We start from the raw sequence: 20,533 nt of genomic DNA, 5'->3' as shown, positions 1-20,533 counted from the left end.
GGTACAATTTAGAAGACAAGGTTACTGGATTTGTGGATGCATTGGATTTAGAAGAGGAGGAAAAAAGGAAGAGGAATAAATCCTACACTTATCTGGGGACCATTAGGAAAGCTAAGTGTGGCAGAGTTTATAAGGCACCTAATACAATGCTTAACACTCAGATGTCTCTCAGAAAATGGCAGCTGTGCTCACGTGTGGCATCTCAGGGTGTGCCTGACAGTGGTGAATAGGGCTGCTATGGATGAGATCTTTCTGTATGGGTTCCATTCCAATTTCAAGGCTGCTTCATCTCTATCCAATCTTAAAGTGATGTTTCCAACAGGAAATAAAACTTTTCATTTGGTAGTTTTTGATATGTCCATGTTTTCAAACATTTGTCTTCCTGTCTTCCCAACTGCCTCTCATACCATCTTTGTTCTCTCTGGCACATCTATTTATTTGTAACATTTTGTTAGCTACTTTTCTTTGTTAGTGAGGCCTATCTAACTTATGTATTTATCTTCTCTCAGGAGCCCTGGCTAATTTCTCCATTTTGGGGTCTTATAAGTATGGTTACCATCTGTTTAAATATTTCTTCAGTGACTGAATAACAAACCAATGCCTTCCAAATGCCAAAGGCACACAGCGAATTCTACATCCCTCCTGAGTAGAAATCTTTCTTCTCTCTTTCTTTTATTGTCAAAAATGACCATTCCTCCCAGCCCCCAGTACTATGGAAGTAGAGGATTTTCATCCACTGAGAGGATGGTTTCTATTCAAGTGACAGGGTATGCATCTCTCATTAACTAAATGGTGGAAAACAACACCCATGCCAGCATTAATGTAGACTCTGCAGATGTAGACAATGCACCTTCTCCATGGGATATCTGGACATCACCCACCTCTCTAGCCAGCAGAACACAACTTCATGATCAAAGTAGAAGAAGGGGCGGAGCAAGATGGCGGAGGAGTAAGAGACCTGGATTTCATCTGGTCTCAGGAATTCAGCTGGATAGGAATTAAACCATTCTGAACACCTACGAACTCAACAGGAGATCAAAGAAAAGAATAGCAACAACTCTGAACAGAAAAGCGACCACTTTCTGGAAGGTAGGACGTGCGGAGAAGTGAATCGGAGGCGATATTTGGGAGGATAGATGGTGGGGAAGGGGGCCTACGTCGGCCGCTTCTGGCAAGTGATAGAGCCGCGGAGCACAAAATCGGACCTTTTAGAAGTCGGCTCCGCTGAGGGACGTTGCTCCAGTGGCTAAGCAGGGGGTGGAACCCTTGCGGGACAGTGTGGTCTCAGAACCCTCAGGGTCACAGAAAGACCGGCGGTGCCTGAGTGTGGCAGAGCTCCCAGGTATCGGAGCGGGGAAGCCGGCTGCAGACATGGAGCCTAGGTGTGGGCTCTCAGCTCAGGGTGGCCATAAACCGTGATCTGCAGCACAGTTGGGCCACTGCTTCTCCAGCAGGGACCCAACAAGTGGCAGATCCAGGGAGACTCCCCTTCCTCCCCCGGGAGGAGTGGTGCGGGAGCGCACCACAGGAATCTGCTGGGTTTGGAGACTTCACACCGAGTTGGGTGCCAGAGATAGAAACGCTCGGTCACAGGCCGGGTGAGCACAGAGTGCAGCCGGAGACCGGCGAGACGGGAGTGATTGACTGCTTTTCTCTGGGGGCGCACTGAGGGGCGGGCCCTGAGTTCTCAGCTCCTCCGGGCTGGAGATTGGGAGCCCGCCATTTTCACTCTCGTCCTCCAAAGCTATACGGAAACCTTGCGGGGAACAAAAGCTCCAGAGGGCAAACCCCAGCAGATTGCTTAGCTCGGACTGGGAAGGGTGGGGCAATTCTCCTCTGGCAAAGACATTTGGGAACCATGGCAACAGGCCCCTCCCCCAGAAGATCAGCAAGAACAGACAGCCAAGACCACGTTTACCCATCAATGAGAATGGGAGAACTCCAGCGCTAGGGAAATACTGCACATAGAATCCATGGCTTTTTTACCATGATTCTTTAGTCTTTCAAAGTTAATTTTTTTTGAATTTTTCTTTTCCCCTTTTCCAACCAACTTCTTATCAATCCCTTTTTTAAAAGACTATTTTTGATTTTTAGAGTCATATTCTATCCCTTCATAGTAGTTACCCTTATTTTTGTCATATGTATATAAGTTGTTCTCTCTTTAAAATTTTGAGATACAGTTTCTTCTACCAGATCAAAATATATCCTAAATCTCTAGTGTATGGCTTTGTTCTAATCTCCAGCCAATCACATTCTCTCCCTTTTTTTTCCTTTTTTTAAAAATACTCTTCTTTCTTTTTTCAACAACTTCTTATCTTATCAATTCCTCTTATAAAATTTTTTATAATTTTCATCTGTACAGTCATATTCCATCCCTTCATTGTATCAACCCTTATTTTTATACATACATAAGTCTTTCTTTCTTTAAAATTTTGGGAGGCACTTTCTTCTAACAGACCAAAATACCCCAAAATCTAGTGTGTGGCAGTCATTTATGCACCAGCCTGATCATAGTGATCACATTCTGGTTTTTTTTTGTTTTGTTTTGTTCTGTTTTTGTTTGTTTTTATCTTTTTCTTTTTTCTTTCTTTCCCTTTCTTTTCCCCTGGCTTCAGGTCTTTTCTGATTTGTTTAGAGTATATTTTCTGGGGACGTTGGTACCCTGTTAGCATTTTGTTCTCTCATTCATCTATTCTCCTCTGGACAAAATGACAAGATGGAAAAAATCACCTCAACAAAAAGAACAAGAGGCAGTACCGACTGCCAGGGACTTACTCAAATGGACATTAGTACGATGTCGGACATAGGTGCAGAATGATGATTTTAAAGATACTAGCTGGGCTTGAAAAAACATAGACATTATTAGAGAAACCCTTTCTGGAGAAATAAAAGAACTAAAATCTAACCAAGTCGAAAACAAAAAGGCTATTAATGAGGTGCAATCAAAAATGGGGCCACTAACTGCTAAGTTAAATGAGGCAGAAGAGAGAATCAGCAATATAGAAGACCAAATGATGGAAAATAAAGAAGCTGAGAAAAAGAGAGATAAAAAACTACTGGATCACGAGGGCAGAATTCAAGAGATAAGCGACACCATAAGACAAAGCAACATTAGAATAATTGAGATCCCAGAAGAAAAAGAAAGAGAGAGAGGGGCAGAAGGCATATTGGAGCAAATTATAGCAGAGAACTTCCCTAATTTGGGGAAGGAAACAGGCATCAAAATCCAGGAGGCACAGAGAACCCCTCTCAAAATCAGTAAAAATAGGTCAACACCCCAACATCTAATAGTAAAACTTATGAGTCTCAGAGACAGAAAATCTGAAAGCAGCTTGGGAGAAGAGATCTGTAACCTATAATGGCAGAAACATTAGATTGGCAACAGACCTATCCACAGAGACCTGGCAGGCCAGAAAGGACTGGCATGATATCTTCAGAGCACTAAATGAGAAAAATATGCAGCCAAGAATACTATATCCAGCTAGGCTATCATTGAAAATAGGAGAGATAAAAAGCTTCCAGGACAAACAAAAACTAAAGGAATTTGCAAACATGAAACCAGCCCTATAAGAAATATTGAAAGGGGTCCTCTAAGCAAAGAGAGAGCCTAAAAGCAGCATAGACCAGAAAGGAACACAGACAATATACAGTAACAGTCGCCTTACAGGCAATACAATGGCACTAAATTCATATCTTTCAATAGTTACCCTGAATGTAAATGGGCTAAATGCCCCAATCAAAAGACAAAGGCTGTCAGATTGAATAAAGAAAAAAGACCCATTGATATGCTGTCTTCAAGAGACTCATTTTAGACCCAAAGACACCCCCACATTGAAAGTGAGGGGGTGGAAAACTATTTATCATTCTAATGGACACCAAAAGAAAGCTGGGGTGGCAATCCTTATATCAGACAAATTAGATTTTAAACCAAAGACTGTAATAAGAGATGACGAAGGACACTATATCCTACTTTAAAGGGTCTATCCAACAAGAAGATCTAACAATTGTAAATATCTATGCCCTTAACATGGGAGCAGCCAATTATATAAGGCAGTTAATAACAAAAGCAAAGAAACACATCGACAACAATACAATAATAGTGGGGGACTTTAACACCCCCCTGACTGAAATGGACAGATCATCTACGAAAAAAATCAACAAGGAAATAAAGACTTTAAATGACACACTGGACCAAATGGACTTCACAGACATATTCAGAACATTCCACATCACAAAGCAATGGAATACACATTCTTCTCTAGTGCCCATGGCATTCTTCAGAATAGATCACATCTTAGGTCACAAATCAGGTCTCAACCAGTATGAAAAGACTGGGATCATTCCCTGCATATTTTCAGACCACAATGCTTTGAAACTAGAACTCAATCACAAGAGGAAAGTCGGAAAGAACTCAAATACATGGAGGCTAAAGAGCATCCTACTAAAGAATAAATGAGTCAAGCAGGAAATTAAAGAAGAATTAAAAAAAATTCATGGAAACCAATGAAAATGAACACACAACTGTTCCAAATCTTTGGGATGCAGTAAAGGCAGTCCTAAGAGGAAAGTATATAGCAATACAAGCCTTTCTCAAGAAACAAGAAAGGTCTCAAATACACAACCTAACCCTACACCTAAAGGAGCTAGAGAAAAAAAACAGCAAATAAAGCCTAAACCCAGCAGGAGAAGGGAATTCATAAAGATCAGAGCAGAAATCAATGAAATAGAAATGAAAAGAACAGTAGAACAGATCAACGAAACTAGGAGCTGGTTCTTTGAAAGAATTAACAAGATTGATAAACCCCTGGCCAGACTTATCAAAAAGAAAAATGACCCAAATCAACAAAATCATGAATGAAAGAGGAGAGATCACAACCAACACCAAAGAAACACAAACAATTATAAGAACATATTATGAGCAACTCTATGCCAGCAAATTAGATAACCTGGAAGAAATGGATGCATTCCTAGAGATGTATCAACTACCAAAATTGAACCAGGAAGAAACAGAAAACCTGAACAGACCTACAACCACTAAGGAAATTGAAGCAGTCATCAAAAATCTCCCAACGAACAAAAGCCCAGGGTCAGATGGCTTCCCAGGTGAATTCTACCAAATATTTAAAGATGATTTAATACCTATTCTCCTGAAATTGTTCCAAAAAATAGAAATGGAAGGAAAACTTCCAAACTCATTTTATGAGGCCACCATTACCTTGATCCCCAAACCAGACAAAGACCCAATCAAAAAGGAGAATTACAGACCAATACCCTTGATGAACATGGATGCAAAAATTCTCACCTAAATACCAGCCAATAGAATCCAACAGTACATTAAAAGGATTATTCACCACGCCCAAGTGGGATTTATCCCTGGGCTGCAAGGTTGGTTTAACATCCGCAAATCAATCAACGTGATACAATCCATTAACAAAAGAAAGAACAAGAATCATATGATCCTCTCAATAGATGCAGAAAAAGCATTTGACAAAGTACAGCATCCTTTCTTGATCAAAACTCTTCAGAGTATAGGGATAGAGGGTACATACCTCAATATCATAAAAGCCATCTATGAAAACCTACAGCGAATATCATTCTCAATGGGGAAAAAACTGAGAGCTTTCCCCCTAAGGTCAGGAATGTGGCAGGGATGTCCACTATCACGACTGCTATTCAACATAGTATTAGAAGTCCTAGCCACAGCAATCAGACAACAAAAAGAAATCAAAGGCATCCGAACTGGCAAAGAAGTCAAATTCTCACTGTTTGCAGATGATATGATACTTTATGTGGAAAACCCAAAAGACTCCACCCCAAAACTGCTAGAACTCATATAGGAATTCAGAAAAGTGGCAGGATATAAAATCAATGCATAGAAATCAGTGGCATTCCTATAGACCAACAACAAGACAAAAGAAAGAGAAATTAAGGAGTCAATCCCATTTACAATTGCACCCGAAACCATAAGATGCCTAGGAATAAATCTAACCAAAGAGGCAAAGGATCTGTACTCAGAAAACTATAAAATACTCATGAAAGAAATTGAGGAAGACACAAAGAAATGGAAAAACGTTCCATGCTCATGGATTGGAAGAACAAATATTGTGAAGATGTCAATGCTACCTAAAGCAATCTACACATTCAATGCAATCCCCATCAAAATACCATCCACTTTTTTCGAAGAAAGGGAACAAATAATCCTAAAATTTGTATGGAACCAGAAGAGACCCCGAATAGCCAGAGGAATGTTGAAAAAGAAAAGCAAAGCTGGCGGCATCACAATTCCGGACTTCCAGCTCTATTACAAAGCTGTCATCATCAAGACAGTATGGTACTGGCACAAAAACAGACACATAGATCAATGGAACAGTATAAAGAGCCCAGAAATGGACCCTCAACTCTATGGTCAACTAATCTTCGACAAAGCAAGAAAGAATGTCCAATGGAAAAAAGACAGTCTCTTCAACAAATGGTGTTGGGAAAATTGGACAGCCACATACAGAAGAATGAAACTGGACCTTACACCACACAAATAGACTCAAAATGGTTGAACTCAATGTGAGACAGGAGCCCATCAACATCCTAAAGGAGAACACAGCAGCAACCTCTTCTACCTCAGGTGCAGCAACTTCTTCCTAGAAACATTGCCAAAGGCAAGGGAAGCAAGGTCAAAAATGAACTATTGGGACTTCATCAAGATATAAAGCTTTTGCACAGCAAAAGAAACAGTTAACAAAACCAAAAGACAACCGACAGAATGGGAGAAGATATTTGCAAATGACATATCAGATAAGGGGCTAGTATCCAAAATCTATAAAGAACTTATCGAACTCAATACCCAAAGAACAAATAATCCAATCCAGAAATGGGCAGAAGACATGAACAGACATTTTTCCAAAGAGACATCCACATGGCCAACAGACAGATGAAAAAGTGATGAACATCGCTTGGCATCAGGGAAATCCAAATCAAAACCTTAATGAGACACCACCTCACATCAGTCACAATGGCTAAAATTAACATGTCATGAAACAACAGATGTTGGCAGGGATGTGGAGAAAGGGGAACCCTCCTACACTTTTGGTGGGAATGCAAGCTGTTGCAGCCACTCTGGAAAACAGTATGGAGGTTCCTCAAAAAGTTGAAAATAGAGCTACCATATGATCCAGCAATTGCACTACTGGGTATTTACCACAAAGATACAAATGTAGGGATCCGAAGGGGTACACGCACTGTGATGTTTATAGCAGCAATGTCCACAATAGGCAAACTGTGGAAAGAGCCAAGATGTCCATTGACAGATGAATGGATAAAGAAGAAGTGGTATATATATAGATATATATAGATATAAATAGATAGATAGATAGATAGATATAGATATAGATCTAATGGAATATTATGCAGCCATCAAAAGGAATGAGATCTTGTCATTTGCAACGACGTGGATGGAACTGGAGGGTGTTATGCTGAGTGAAATAAGTCAATCAGAGAAAGATGTGTATCATATGACCTCACTGATAGGAGGAATTCTTAATCTCAGGAAAGAAACTGAGGGTTGCTTGAGTGGGGGTGGGGTGGGAGGGATGTGGTTGCTGCGTGATAGACATTGGGGAGGGTATGTGCTATGGTGAGTGCTGTGAATTGTGTAAGACTGTTGAATCACAGACCTATACCTCTGAAACAAATAATACATTATATGTTTAAAAAAAAAAACGATAGCAGGAAGGGAAAAATGAAGGGGGGGGAAATCAGAGGGGGAGATGAACCATGAGAGAATATGGACTCTGAGAAACAAATAGAGGGTTCTAGAGGGGAAGGGCATGGGGGGATGTCTTAGCCTGGTGATGGGTATTAAAGAGGGCACATTCTGCATGGAGCACTGTGTGTTATGCACAAACAATGAATCATGGAACCCTACATCAAAAACTAATGATGTAATGTATGGTGATTAACATAAGAATAAAAATTAAAAAAAGAACACATCTTTACATGAGCAAATTCACACTGTAACATGTCATTGCCACTATATACATATCAGTATTGGGTATGAACTTTACGCCAAATGACACTTGTCTTTCCTTAGACAAAGCAATATAGTTGGTAAAAGAGCAAAGGAGGGGTTATTTTATGTGGAAAACAGATTTGCATGACTGAGTTAGAATTGGTTAATGGATGGCCCCTTCTAGTCATTCCTTCAGCAACTATTTATGTCATGCTTGTTGAGTTTCCTCTGTATATCCAGACCTGTGGCAGACAATGGAGATGAAAGGAAGGATTATTCCAAAATTAATCATGTCTTCAAGATGTTTTTGGAGAGATGATCCTAAAAAAACACTAGTAAAACAATTAAAGGCCAAGACCTAATCAAAACTTACAGCACAGATGTTGAGGGAGAGAGGTCAGCAGTGAAGACGTGGATGAAGTTCACAGAAGTCCTGAAAGGGCCCCTGGACAAATGGGCCTTGACGTCTAGATGTGATTTGAATAGACTGGGAGAAGAGAGAATAGCATGATCTAAATGGAGTGGAACAGGACGCATGGGAGAGAGAGTGGAAGAGAAGATTGATCAGGACCCTGCAGTCGAGTAGGAAGCATGTCTTCTGGGTCTTTGTGTCCCAATAAAGTGGGAAAGAAGAGAAAGAGACATCCTTTCCTGTTCCTGCCTCTTTTCAAAGTTAAATACCAGACTATAAGCAACAACATGCACAACACTGGAAAAATTTGCATTTATTGGACAATTCATCTTACTACAGAGTATGCGCTGAGAAGTACAGTTGCTTCTGCCTCTAGCAGGGCTGTCGGATGGCTCTTTCCTTTAGGTGTAGCTCTGTAGCAGCTGCAGGTAGAGTTCCATTATAGCTGTAAAATGCCTTTAGCCAAAATAAACATCAATGACCAGAATTCCAGGGATGGCCAGCTAGTGCTCAGAGGCATTTCAAATATTACTAGAGAGCCCACGTGAACAAAATGTTTCTCATTATTTTTTCCTTTCTCAATGGATCTGCTTCCATATAAGGCAGATCCACATAAATGCATCTGTTAGGCTTTTTCTGTTCTATAACAGCTTTATTGAGATATAACTCATTTATATCTACAGTTCACCTATTTATAGTATACCATTCAAGGGTTTTTAGTATATTCACGGAGTTGTGTAACTATCACCACAATACCTAGAGCATCATCATCACTAAAAGGAAAACCCCTTCGTGTTTGCTCCCCATGTTCCCTAACCTCTCCATCCCTGCTCTCCTACTCCTTGACAATCTAATCTACTTTCTGAATTATAGATTTTTCTATTCTGAAAATTTCATTTAAAAGGAATCATACAGTGTATGGTCTTTTGTGATTGGCATTTTTCACTTAGCATACTGTTTTTAAGATTCATGTGTGTTTTGCCATATGTTGGTACTCAATTTGTTTTTCTTTTGCTGATAATATGCCATTGTATGGATATAGCACATTTTATTTACCCGTTCTGCAGTCGATGGCCATATGAGCTGTTTCCACTACTGAGCTATTATAAAGTATACTGCTATGAATATTTATGTACAAGTTTTTATGTGGACATATATTTTTATTTCTCTTGAATGAAATATATATTCATTTCTCACTTTTCCTGGTAGTTATGTTGTATAAAGTCACCAACTCTGAATTAGCAAATACTGAGCCATTGTTCCAAGGGGGAATATAGGGTTAAGTGCCTGCAAGTTGCTGGTCACAAGACCTTCATCAGCTAATCAATACATAAACTTGTTTTATGTGTGTTTCTATTTAAAGATGCATTATTTAATGTATTTCTTACAAATGATTGATTATATGTGGTACTTCTTTATAATAAAACCCTAGCTGAGAAGACTCTAACATTTTCCTGACTCTGGGTAACATGGTAAATCCCACTGGCTTTTAGCTTTATAAAGCTAACAATGCTGTTCCTTACGCTCTTACTATCTCACGCATCCACAAATTTAACCACTTTTCCATATTTTCCATAGCTTCATTGTGCACTATAGATAACGTTTTAGCTTTTTCTGGAGTGGTTTCACATACATATCAGCAAATTTCCTCTTCCTTATTCTGGACGTACAGTATTATCAATTAACATGGAACTCACAGCCAACATCACTATTACTCATGCCTCAATGAAACTTATTTAACACATGTATGTCCTCTGTAAAGTACATCATGATCTTCTTGTGCTTCAGAACACTAGGCAGCACTTCAGCATTACCCTTGGGGTCATTTTAGGCAGTGAAATCACCAACAAAAAGCACAGAAATGCAAAATACATGGCACTAAATATACCATGAAAACAACACTTGTTTATAGTATAAGAGGTGAAACAAGAAGGCAGAGCTTTGCCTTGTTCAGTCTCAGCTGGGATCAAGCATGTCAGGTGACTTAAACTTTTTGCCCCTCTGCACATGTCCATGAATGACAGAAATGCTATAGGTGTTGATTTGGGGGTTACACATAGATATTTGCAACTAGGTAAATTTGCAAATGAATATGTATGTGTAACAAAGATTGTACCTAGAAATGGAATTGTTGGGTCATATGGTGACTCTGGGTCTAAACTTTTGCAGTACTGCCAGATGGCTTTCCAGTGTGGCTGCAGCATTTTACATTCTTGCCAGAAGTGTGTGAGAGCTCCTAATTCTTCACATCCTTGCTAATACTTTTTATTACCCATCTTTTTCATTCTTGCCATCCTAGTGGTTGTGAAGTGGTGTCTTGTTGTGGTTTCATTTGCATTTCTTGATTGTTAATGATGTCAAGCATATTTTTATGTTGTTATTGGCCATTTGTATATCTTCCTTGTGGAAATGTCTATTCAGATCCTTTGCAAACTTTTAAATTTGGGTTATTTTCAATACCAGTAAGGAGACTGCAATACCACACTTTCAGTAATGGGTAGAATGACTAGGCAGAAGGTTAATAAGGAAATAGGAGGACTGAGAAGACTTAAAACAACTTGACCTCCAACAGACACATATAAAATTGTCTACCTGTCCCTTTAATTCTATCAACTTTTGCTTCCTGAATTTTCTAACTACATATGTAGTTATATGTATGCATATATATAATTATCATATCTTCCTGGTGGCTCAGCACTTTAATCATTACACAATGTTCCTCTTTATCTTTAGTAAAAATTTTTGTTTTGAAGTTGTACTTTGTTTAATATTAGTTTGATAGCCACTACAACTTTCTTGTAGATGCTGTTTGCCTGATATAGCTTTTAATTCTTTTTACTTTTATCCATCTGTATCATTGAAGCTAAAGTGTTATCTCCTCAATACAACATATAGATTAGTCATGTTTTCCTTTTTATCTAATCTTACCATCACTATATTTTGATTAGATTTTTATATTATTTTCAAATGTAGTGTTATTATTGCTAGAGTTGGATTTATGTGTACCATCTTACTTTTATTTTAGGAATAGTGTCTTTTTTGTTCTTTTATTTCTTCTTTACCACATTCTTTTTCATTAAGAAAATATTTTGTCCTGCAAAATTTTAATTCCTTTAGTGACTATTCCCTATATTATTTTGAACTTTTTCTGTAGTGGTTGCTTTAGGGCTTGCCATATATATCTCAATTTATTGGAAATTTATCCTAATTGTACCTAGATATAGAAATGTATAGCTATCTTCTCTCTTCTCCTTTTTGTGCTATTATTGTTATGCATATTAGATCTATTTATGTTATAAACCCAACAATATATTGTTATAATTGTTAATCCACATAATTTTCAGAATTATTTATTTATTTATTTATTTATTTATTTATTTAGAGAGCATGGGGGGAGGGGCAGAGGGAGAGAGAATCTCAAGCAGACTCCCCAGTGAGTGGAGAGTCCAATGCAGGGTTCCATGTGGGGCTCAATCTCATTACCCTGAGATCATGACCTGAGCCAAAATCAAGAGTCAGACACCTAACTGACTGAGCCACCCAGGTGCCCCAGTTAATCTATATAATATTATATTTTTCAAAGAAGCTGAGAAAATAAATGTGAGCTGGATATATTTTAGTGTTTGTTGTATTAACCTTCTTATTTACCCTTTTTGGGTCTTATCATTTGTTCCTGTGGATTTGAGAATTACAATATGGTGTCATTTCCTTACTCCAGCACAGCTTTGCTTCCACCTACCTCTTCAGTGCTGTTATTGTCAAATATATTATATATGTATATGTTATTGGAACAACTACAAAAAATAGATATTTTGTACATATACTTTTTAATTAGTTAAGAAAAGAAAGAAGAAATATGCATTTATAGTGTTTTCTTATAATTACATATTTGCCTTTACTTGTGCCTTTTTTTCTTTTCATAAGAATTTAAATTATTTTCTGGTGTCACTTGCCTTCATCCTGAAGAATTTGCATCAGTATTCCTCATAAGGTGGATCTGTTAGTAACAAATTCTTAGTTTTTTTTTTTTAATCTCTAAAGATTTTTTATTATTTCTGATGAGAAATTAGCTGTTATTCTTATTGTGGTTCTCTTGTATGTGATAAGTTCTTTTACTCTGCTACTTGCACATTCCCTTTGTTTTGGCTTTCAGCATTTTTACTGTGATGTACTTGGGTGTAGAACATTTTGTACTTATCCTACTTGAATGTTGTTTAACTTCTCAAATGCATAGATGGATGTTTTTCTTCAAATTTGGGAGGTTTTTGGTCATTATTTCTATGAATATTTTTTTTCTGCCCCTTTCTCTTTCTCTTCTTCTGGTATTACTATTTTATGCATATGTTTGTATACTAATAGGGTTCCACATTTCTCTGAGGACCTGTTCAATTTTCTTTTTTCCCCCCTCCTCTTAGATTACATAATCTCCATTGATATATCTTCAAGTCCACCAGTTCTTTCTTCTGCAAGTTCACATCTGTTTTAAAATCCCTCTAGTGAATTTTTCATTTCAGTGATTATACTTTTTAACCCCAGAATTTCCATCTGATTCTTTGCTGTAATTTCTATTTATTTGATAATGCATTATCATCATATATTCTCTTCTTTAAGCATTATTTCCCTTATTTTTTGAACACATTTGTAATTGCTTGAAATCTTTGAAGTTGCATTGAAGTCTTTGCCAGTTAAATTTAACAGCTGAGACCTTTCTGTAGTTGTTTTCCTTTGTATAGGTTATACTTTCCTGAAATTTTTGCATGTTTTATAATTGTTGTTGAGAACTGAATATTTTGGTTAATATGTTGTAGTGATGCTGGGTACAGATTACCCCATGCTCCAGAACTTGTTGTTGTTGTTTGCTTATTTATTTGTCCTGTGTCTTGGCTACTTTAATGTCTAAGGCTATTTTAATAGTGTCTATTTTTCCAAGATTTGCAGCCACTAATGTCCCTGCTCAGCAGCTCAGCCTTAGGAATGAGACAGTCACTGTGGGATGGCTGTGATTTGTACAGGACTTTCTTTGACTGTCTCTTTTTCTGATCTCTGTTAAACTGCCTGCCACTACTGGAATCATACTCATCTTTTAGGCTCTGCTAATTGTAGGATGATTGCTCTGTTGTTTTTGTCAATGCCCTGGAGTATAAGTGCTGTACAATGTGATCTAATTAAATTTTGTACTTTTTGTAAGGCTAGTTTTTGAGTGAGGTCTTCGAAGTTTTTCTGATTCCAGAAAGGCTCTCCTGAGCTATCTCTTTACCTGGTTCTCTCTGGTAAGCTAGTTGGCCTATGGTTTAGCTTGTTGCTCTAATGGAGCTATCAGCTTTCTCTTAATTGCTTACTAGCAAAATCTCCATTGTTTTTTAGGTCAACCTTAGGCTTAAACCTTTCAATACTCTATTTCAAATGAAGTCAGTTCCTTTGGAGAGAGTTTAAAAGCTTTCTGTTCTTATGGACTCTTTCTTCCCCATCTGTTCTTATAGAAAACATTCTGAGCCACTGCTTCAGAGTAAGGAACAGGGACAGTGGCTTTCAGGGACAAGGACAAGGAACAGGGACTGTCCTGCTTTATTAACTAGGCATAAGTGTCAGGGTCTGGTCTCAGTTTGTCTCTCCTGGCATGGAGCCCTTGTCCTACAAGCAGGCTGGGCAAGAGCAATCAGGGTCCCAATATTCTTGGTCTGCTGTGCCTAGGATAGAGCTCCTGTCCTATGAATGAGTGTGGGTCTGGGAAGAGAATATCTGATCTCTTGGCTACATTGCCAGGGATTTATCTTCTGCATCTTGGAGCTAAAGGGCTATAAATGTTGGTTGTCTGACCTTCCTAATATCCCCTAACTGGGAGCTGATGGGAGAGGGAGTCCTATTTTCTTGACCACACCCAATCAGAATGGAACTTCTGTCATGCTTACCTGGACAGTTGGTAGGGAGAGAGAGGGTTATCTCTAAAGTGCCATAGACTCTTGCTATTCTTACTGTACTATATTTCTTTAAATAAATATTTCTTAATTTGCTGTTTTCTCTTAGTATAATTTCCAGAGACTTTAAAGAATTTTTTTAAAAAAAATCTTTAGCAGTTATTGTTGTTTTGCTGGGAGCAATTGTACAGAATTTCTCACTCTGACATTCTGGAAGTGAAAATCCCTCTCAGGCTTTTTGTATGCACCTGAAGGAGAATGAAGGCAGTTATCTGAATTAAGTTAAAAAAAAAAAAAAAACTTGTAAGATATAAGAAGGACTTTCAGGACTTGATTTCTGGCCAGAGTCAGCCAGCCTTTTCCACCTTGATTGGAAACTTCTTACCTTTGTGAAATGCTTTGACTATGCAGCCTTAGGATACTCCACAACTTTTCTTTCTTCCAACAATGTGGACATTGCATTGAAAAAGTCTGAATTTTTGCCTCCAGTTTGAAACCCATAATTTAGGATAATCTTAGACTCCCCTTCATTTATTTGATATCTTGGGGCCATTCTCAGTTCTTTAAGCCAGAAACTTTAAATATATTCATTGAGGTCAGTTCATCAAACTTTATGGAATTTCTGCCCTGAACCATGTATCAACATTGCTCTGGGTGCAGTGGAAGACTCCAGTAAAGATGATATGATCTGTAGCTGTAAGGAGCCATCAATTTGAGATTTAGAGAGTCAAGAGTACACAATTAAATTCTACCACTTTGCAGGTACTTGATTAGTATTGAGGTTCTTCTGGGTTGTTGTGTCTCCACCAGGGTCATTAGAATAGTCCAAGTTGTGGTATTTACAATTGTATCATGTGAGTTACATTGGCTTTTTTAGTAAAATATCCAGTAAACATGTCCTGCTGGCTTCAAAGGCTGCCTAACTTCTCAGGACACTAATATAGTTTCTCTATTGTCTGAGACTTAAACTTTCTTGGTCTCTCTTCTACAACTATGGCATAGCTATATTCCATGTTATTTTCTTGCCTAACTATTGTTCTTCTATTATCCTTTGATTTTCCTATATGCTTTTAGGATCATATTGCCCAGGAGAGCAGAAAGCTAGGAATATATGTTAAAACTGTGATGAAACTAACATAAATTTTAGGACAATATTCCCCTAATTGAACCTTCAAGTTAATTTATAAATTGCTGATACTTCTGGTTCTTTTCCTGGCCATTGTCCTGTCAGTCTGAAAGCTTTTTGGCTGGCAACTAGACCTCCTTGCATTATCTGTCTCCTCTTTTGACTTTCATGTCATGTGAATTACTAATCCCACAAACCAACCCTCAACACCACCCACTCAGTAAACATGTATAGGTCCCTCTGTGTGACAGGCATTCTGCCAGGTGCTGGAGCTTCAATACCAATGAGATGATTTTCTTGATCTTATGGAGTTTTTTAGGCTTGTGAGGGAACCAAACATGAAAAGAGACACATGTAATAATTCAGTGTTCTATTATAAAAGATGTATAGGACACATAGAGAACCTAAGGCCAATGTTCAATTTTGTAGAGGGAAGCAGAAAAAGCTTAATCTCAAGGAAGTGATGATTAAACTGAACCGATTCTAGAAAGACAAGAAGTGATAAGGAAAGCATGAGAAAGGCTTGGAGATGAAAATCCACACAAATAGGCTTAATTTACATTAATTGTTTTTTAAATTTTATGATTGGGAGAGTGTGAGTCCAATAGAAGACTATGTTTTCTTTTTTTTTTTTTATTTTATTATGTTATGTTAGTCACCATACAATACATCATTAGTTTTTGATGTGGTGGTCCACGATCCATTGTTTTCATATAACACCCAGTGCTCCATGCGTACATGCCATTCTTAATACCCATCACTGGGCTAACCCATCCCCCCAACCCCCTCCCCTCTAAAATCCTCACTTTGTTTTTCAGAGTCCATAGTCTCTCATGATTTATCTTTCCCTCCAATCTCCCCCCCTTCATTTTTCCCTTCCTTTTTCTAATGTCCTCCATGCTATTCCTTAGGTTCCACAAATAAGTGAAACCATATGATAATTGACTTTTTCTGCTTGACTTATTTCCCTTAGCATAATCTCCTCCAGTCCCATCCATGTTGATGTAAAAGTTGGCTGAGTAATATTCCATTGTATATATGGACCACATCTTCTTTATCCATTCGTCTGTTGAAGGGCATCTCAGCTCTTTCCACAGTTTGGCTATTGCAGACATTGCTGCTATGAACATTGGGGTGCATATGGCCCTTCTTTTCACTACATCTGTGTCTTTGGGGTAAATACCCAGGAGTGCAATTGCTGGGTCATAGGGTAGCTCTATTTTTAATTTTTTGAGGAACCTCCACCCTGTTTTCCAAAGTAGCTGTACCAACTTGCATTCCCACCAACAGTGTAAGAGTGTTTCTTTTTCTCCACAACTTCTCCAACATTTGTTGTTTCTTTCCCTGTCCATTTTTGCCATTCTAACTGGTGTAAGGTGGTATCTCAATGTGATTTTGATTTGAATTTCCCTGATGGCTAATGATAATGAACATTTTTTCATGTGTCTGTTAGCCATTTGTATGTCTTCTTCAGAGAAGTGTCTTTTCATGTCTTCTGCCCATTTTTTGACTGATTCTTTGTTTTTTGGGTGTTGAGTTTGAGAAGTTCTTTATAGATCTTGGATACCAGCCCTTTATCTGTAGTGTCATTTGCAAATATCTTCTACCATTCTGTGAGTTACCTCTTTGTTTTGTTGACTGTTTCCTTTGCTGTGCAGAAGCTTTTTATCTTGGTGAAGTCCCACAAGTTCATTTTTGCTTTTCTTTCACTAGCTTTTCGAGATGTATCTTGAAAGAAGTTGCTGTGGCCGATATCAAAGAGGTTACTGCCTATGTTCTCCTCTAGGATTTTGATGGATTCGTCTTACATTGAGGTCTTTCATCCATTTTGAGTTTATCTTTGTGTATGGTGTTAGAGAATGGTCGAGTTTCATTCTTCTGCATATGGCTGTCCAATTTTCCCAGCACCATTTATTGAAGAGACTGTCTTTTTTCCATTGCATATTTTTTCCTGCTTTGTCAAAGATTATTTGACCATAGAGTTGAGGGTCCATATCTGGGCTCTCTCTTCTGTTCCACTGGTCTATATGTCTGTTTTTGTGCCAGTACCATGCTGTTTTGGTGATCACAGCTTTGTAATATAGCTTGAAATCGGGCAACATGATGCTCCCAGCTTTGTTTTCCTTTTTCAACATTTCCTTGGTGATTCAGGGTCTTTTCTGCTTCCATACAAATTTTAGGATTGTTTGTTCCAGCACTTTGAAAAATGTCATTGGAATTTTGATCAGGAGGGCATTGAAGGTATAGATTGCTCTGGGTAGCATAGACATTTTAACAATGTTTATTCTTCCGATCCATGAGCATGGAATGTTTTTCCATCTTTTTGTTTTCTTGATTATACTATTTTCCTTTTATTTTCTGATGCCTTCTCCAATTCTCCAGCTCCCAACCTCCTTAGTAACAGAGAACAGGGTCATACTCATCTAACACAACATCTAACATATTTGGCAGGTCCTTAAAAATGTGTTGAATGAATGAGTATCCTAAATCAATTGATCATTAACCAGTTTAAAGGCAGTTCTTTGCCCTAGAAACTATTTCTGAGTATACTTCATATACTGATACCAGTCCCTGTGTTGGGCTTCCAGCCTTTCTGTAGAAATGTCTACATCTTAGAGCTCCAGGGAGAAGGGCCAGGTTTGGCTGGTACTTTTGCTAGAAGTGCAGAAGGGATGCACAGATTGTAAATAGGTGTAGAGTATAGCTTTGGCTTATGATCTTACTACAAATTTTAAGAAAAATTACATGGTTTGACTTAAAGTATGCATAATAAGGTGAAAAATGAGTTATTCAAGTATCCACTTTCACCTTAACAACCTTCTTTTTCTTTTCTTTCTTTCTTTTTTTTTTTAATGTAAGATCAATATCCCTTAAAATATAATGGAAAGTACCAGTTTGGGTCTTTCAGCCCTCATGAGGTATCCACTCCTCATTTACTAGGCTGAGACACTTCAGTAACTCCCTGATTTGTAATTTCCTGTTATTTCTGGGCTTTAACTTCCTCCATGGGTTCTGTGCCATCTCCTAGGTATGGTTGGAGAGGTAGGTGAAGAAATGCCAACTCTTCCTGTCCTGCTTGGTCTAGTTAGTTCCCATAGTATACAGCACAAAGGTGTGAAAGCATTAGTGATTTTATTTATTTATTTATTTATTTATTATTTATTTCTGAGGGTGAAGGGAAAACTCGAACTCAAAGCTTTAAGTTTGAGTTTACTGCTGATAGCAGTAAGGATGACTCAGTAGACATAGCCTCATGCCTTAACCACGTGTCCTGCCCTAAATATTTGTCTCTGTCCAGGAAAAGACCTTTGGGAGGAGCTTCTCTTCTTTATATAGGGTCCATTTCCTCTCAGTGATCCCCAACCCCTGGCACTACATTTCCTCAAATCTCACCCATTAACTGTGATAAAGGGGTCAGGGAGGCAGATTAAGATTTAATAATCTAAGGTCAAGAGAATAAATGGCAGTGGATACCCCCCCACACCAATGATAATACTCCTCCCAAAGACAAACATTAATTATGAGAGAAGTATTACAGATGAATGCCTTAAAGAGAAATGAGTTATTTTTCTAACTGCCACATAATTTGCAAGACAACACTCTCTCCAGCAGTCTGGACATCTTATTATTTCGCAGAAAATACATAATTCCCTTTTCTCCATCCTATCCCCACCTTCATCCTTCTGCTCATGCCATTTTAAATTGCACTCTTTGGGCCTGCTTAGAATAAGAGAAGGGGCTATTATGGGGCCAGGTCCTCATCCAAGGCTGCTCTTTAATAGAAAGATGCTTCATGATTGCTGTCCCATTAAGGAATAGATTAACTCCTTATCTGAGAGTCTGCCTTACCCTCAATTTCTAACTAGCAGGAAAGGAGCCCATGGATTAATCTTCCCCTTGTATGATATAGGTAATTGATGGTCTTTGTGCACAATAGCCAGGTCACATGATCTAACAAAGGATTTTTTTTTCTGATTCATGCTTCACTTTCATTGTCTTACAAAAGAATAAAAATCAAGCTGAATTTAAGTATTTTGTGCTGGGTTTAACCGATCACTATTCCCAAAGAAAAGAAAATTATACAAACTCTCCTAGAAAATTCAGCCAGCATGGTCATCGTAACTTTATGATATATACTCCAGTTAATTAAGAAAAATGTTCAAGTCATTAAATAAATCTTAAAAAAAGAAAATCTTGAATATGTGGCCATGTATCCTGGTGAGGCTAAAATCGGTGAAAGACAGAGCTGAATGCCAAATGATAATTTCTGCTAAATAATTCAGGCTATCTGAACTCTGATATTTTACTTACTTAAATGAGTATAATGGTTACAATTAGAGACTGTCTCCTTCATGGTGGCGGACACAATGTGCTCTCACCTCATCGTGGACCCTGTTTTCCTTGGGTAACTCACATTTGCACATGTCTCCTGTATTCCCTGTGTCTGGCACTAGTAGCCACTAAATAAATATAGGTTGAAGTCCGTAACTGAAAATGTTTTGATGATGATTGTCATGAAGAAAAAAAAATGTTGCAGAGCAAAAACTAGACATTTCAATGAGAAAGCACGTACTGAATGGAGCACTGGGTGTTATACACAATGAATCATGGAACACTCCATCAAAAATAATGATGTAATGTATGGTGATTAACATAACATAATAAAAAAAGGTCTATGGTATATCTTATTTTCAACAGAATGGAATGGGAAGAAAGAAATTTTAGGACTCGGGGTTCCCTCTAATGTTATTTTTTTTCTTTCTTCCTTGTAGGGAAGTGACGCTGATATGGTGGATAAGAATAAATGCTGTACACTCTGTAACATGTCCTTTACCTCGGCAGTGGTGGCTGACTCACATTATCAAGGCAAAATCCATGCCAAAAGGTTAAAACTGTTGCTAGGAGAGAAAACCCCACTAAAGACCACAGGTATGTGTGTGAACAATGACCACGGGAGACGCTGAAGTCGGAGCGCTGTGCCTGTCCCATTAATTGTGCTCCCTCTTCAGAAGAGGCTGCCTGAATAGAGTCTAAAAGTAGATGCCCTTCAAAATCTAAAGGGACGGGCAGGTAGCCCA

General features: G+C 38.2%; 1 protein-coding gene across 1 annotated transcript in view; it reads left to right on the top strand.

Annotated features, from left to right (window-relative positions):
- ZMAT4 (zinc finger matrin-type 4) overlaps positions 1-20,533 on the top strand; it is a 371,386-nt gene that overhangs the window by 178,711 nt on the left and 172,142 nt on the right. Inside the window, exon 4 of the mRNA XM_025886243.2 lies at positions 20,228-20,384. Within this exon, the coding sequence (XP_025742028.1) occupies positions 20,228-20,384 (157 nt within the window). The remainder of the gene's footprint in view (positions 1-20,227; positions 20,385-20,533) is intronic.

The sequence above is a fragment of the Callorhinus ursinus genome, unplaced genomic scaffold, assembly GCF_003265705.2.
Source record: "Callorhinus ursinus isolate GAN/ISIS: 27379988/994484 unplaced genomic scaffold, GSC_fseal_2.0 scaffold17, whole genome shotgun sequence".
Lineage (NCBI taxonomy): Eukaryota > Metazoa > Chordata > Mammalia > Carnivora > Otariidae > Callorhinus > Callorhinus ursinus.
Note: the sequence above shows the minus strand (reverse complement) of the source record. Positions and strands in the feature narration are given on the sequence as shown.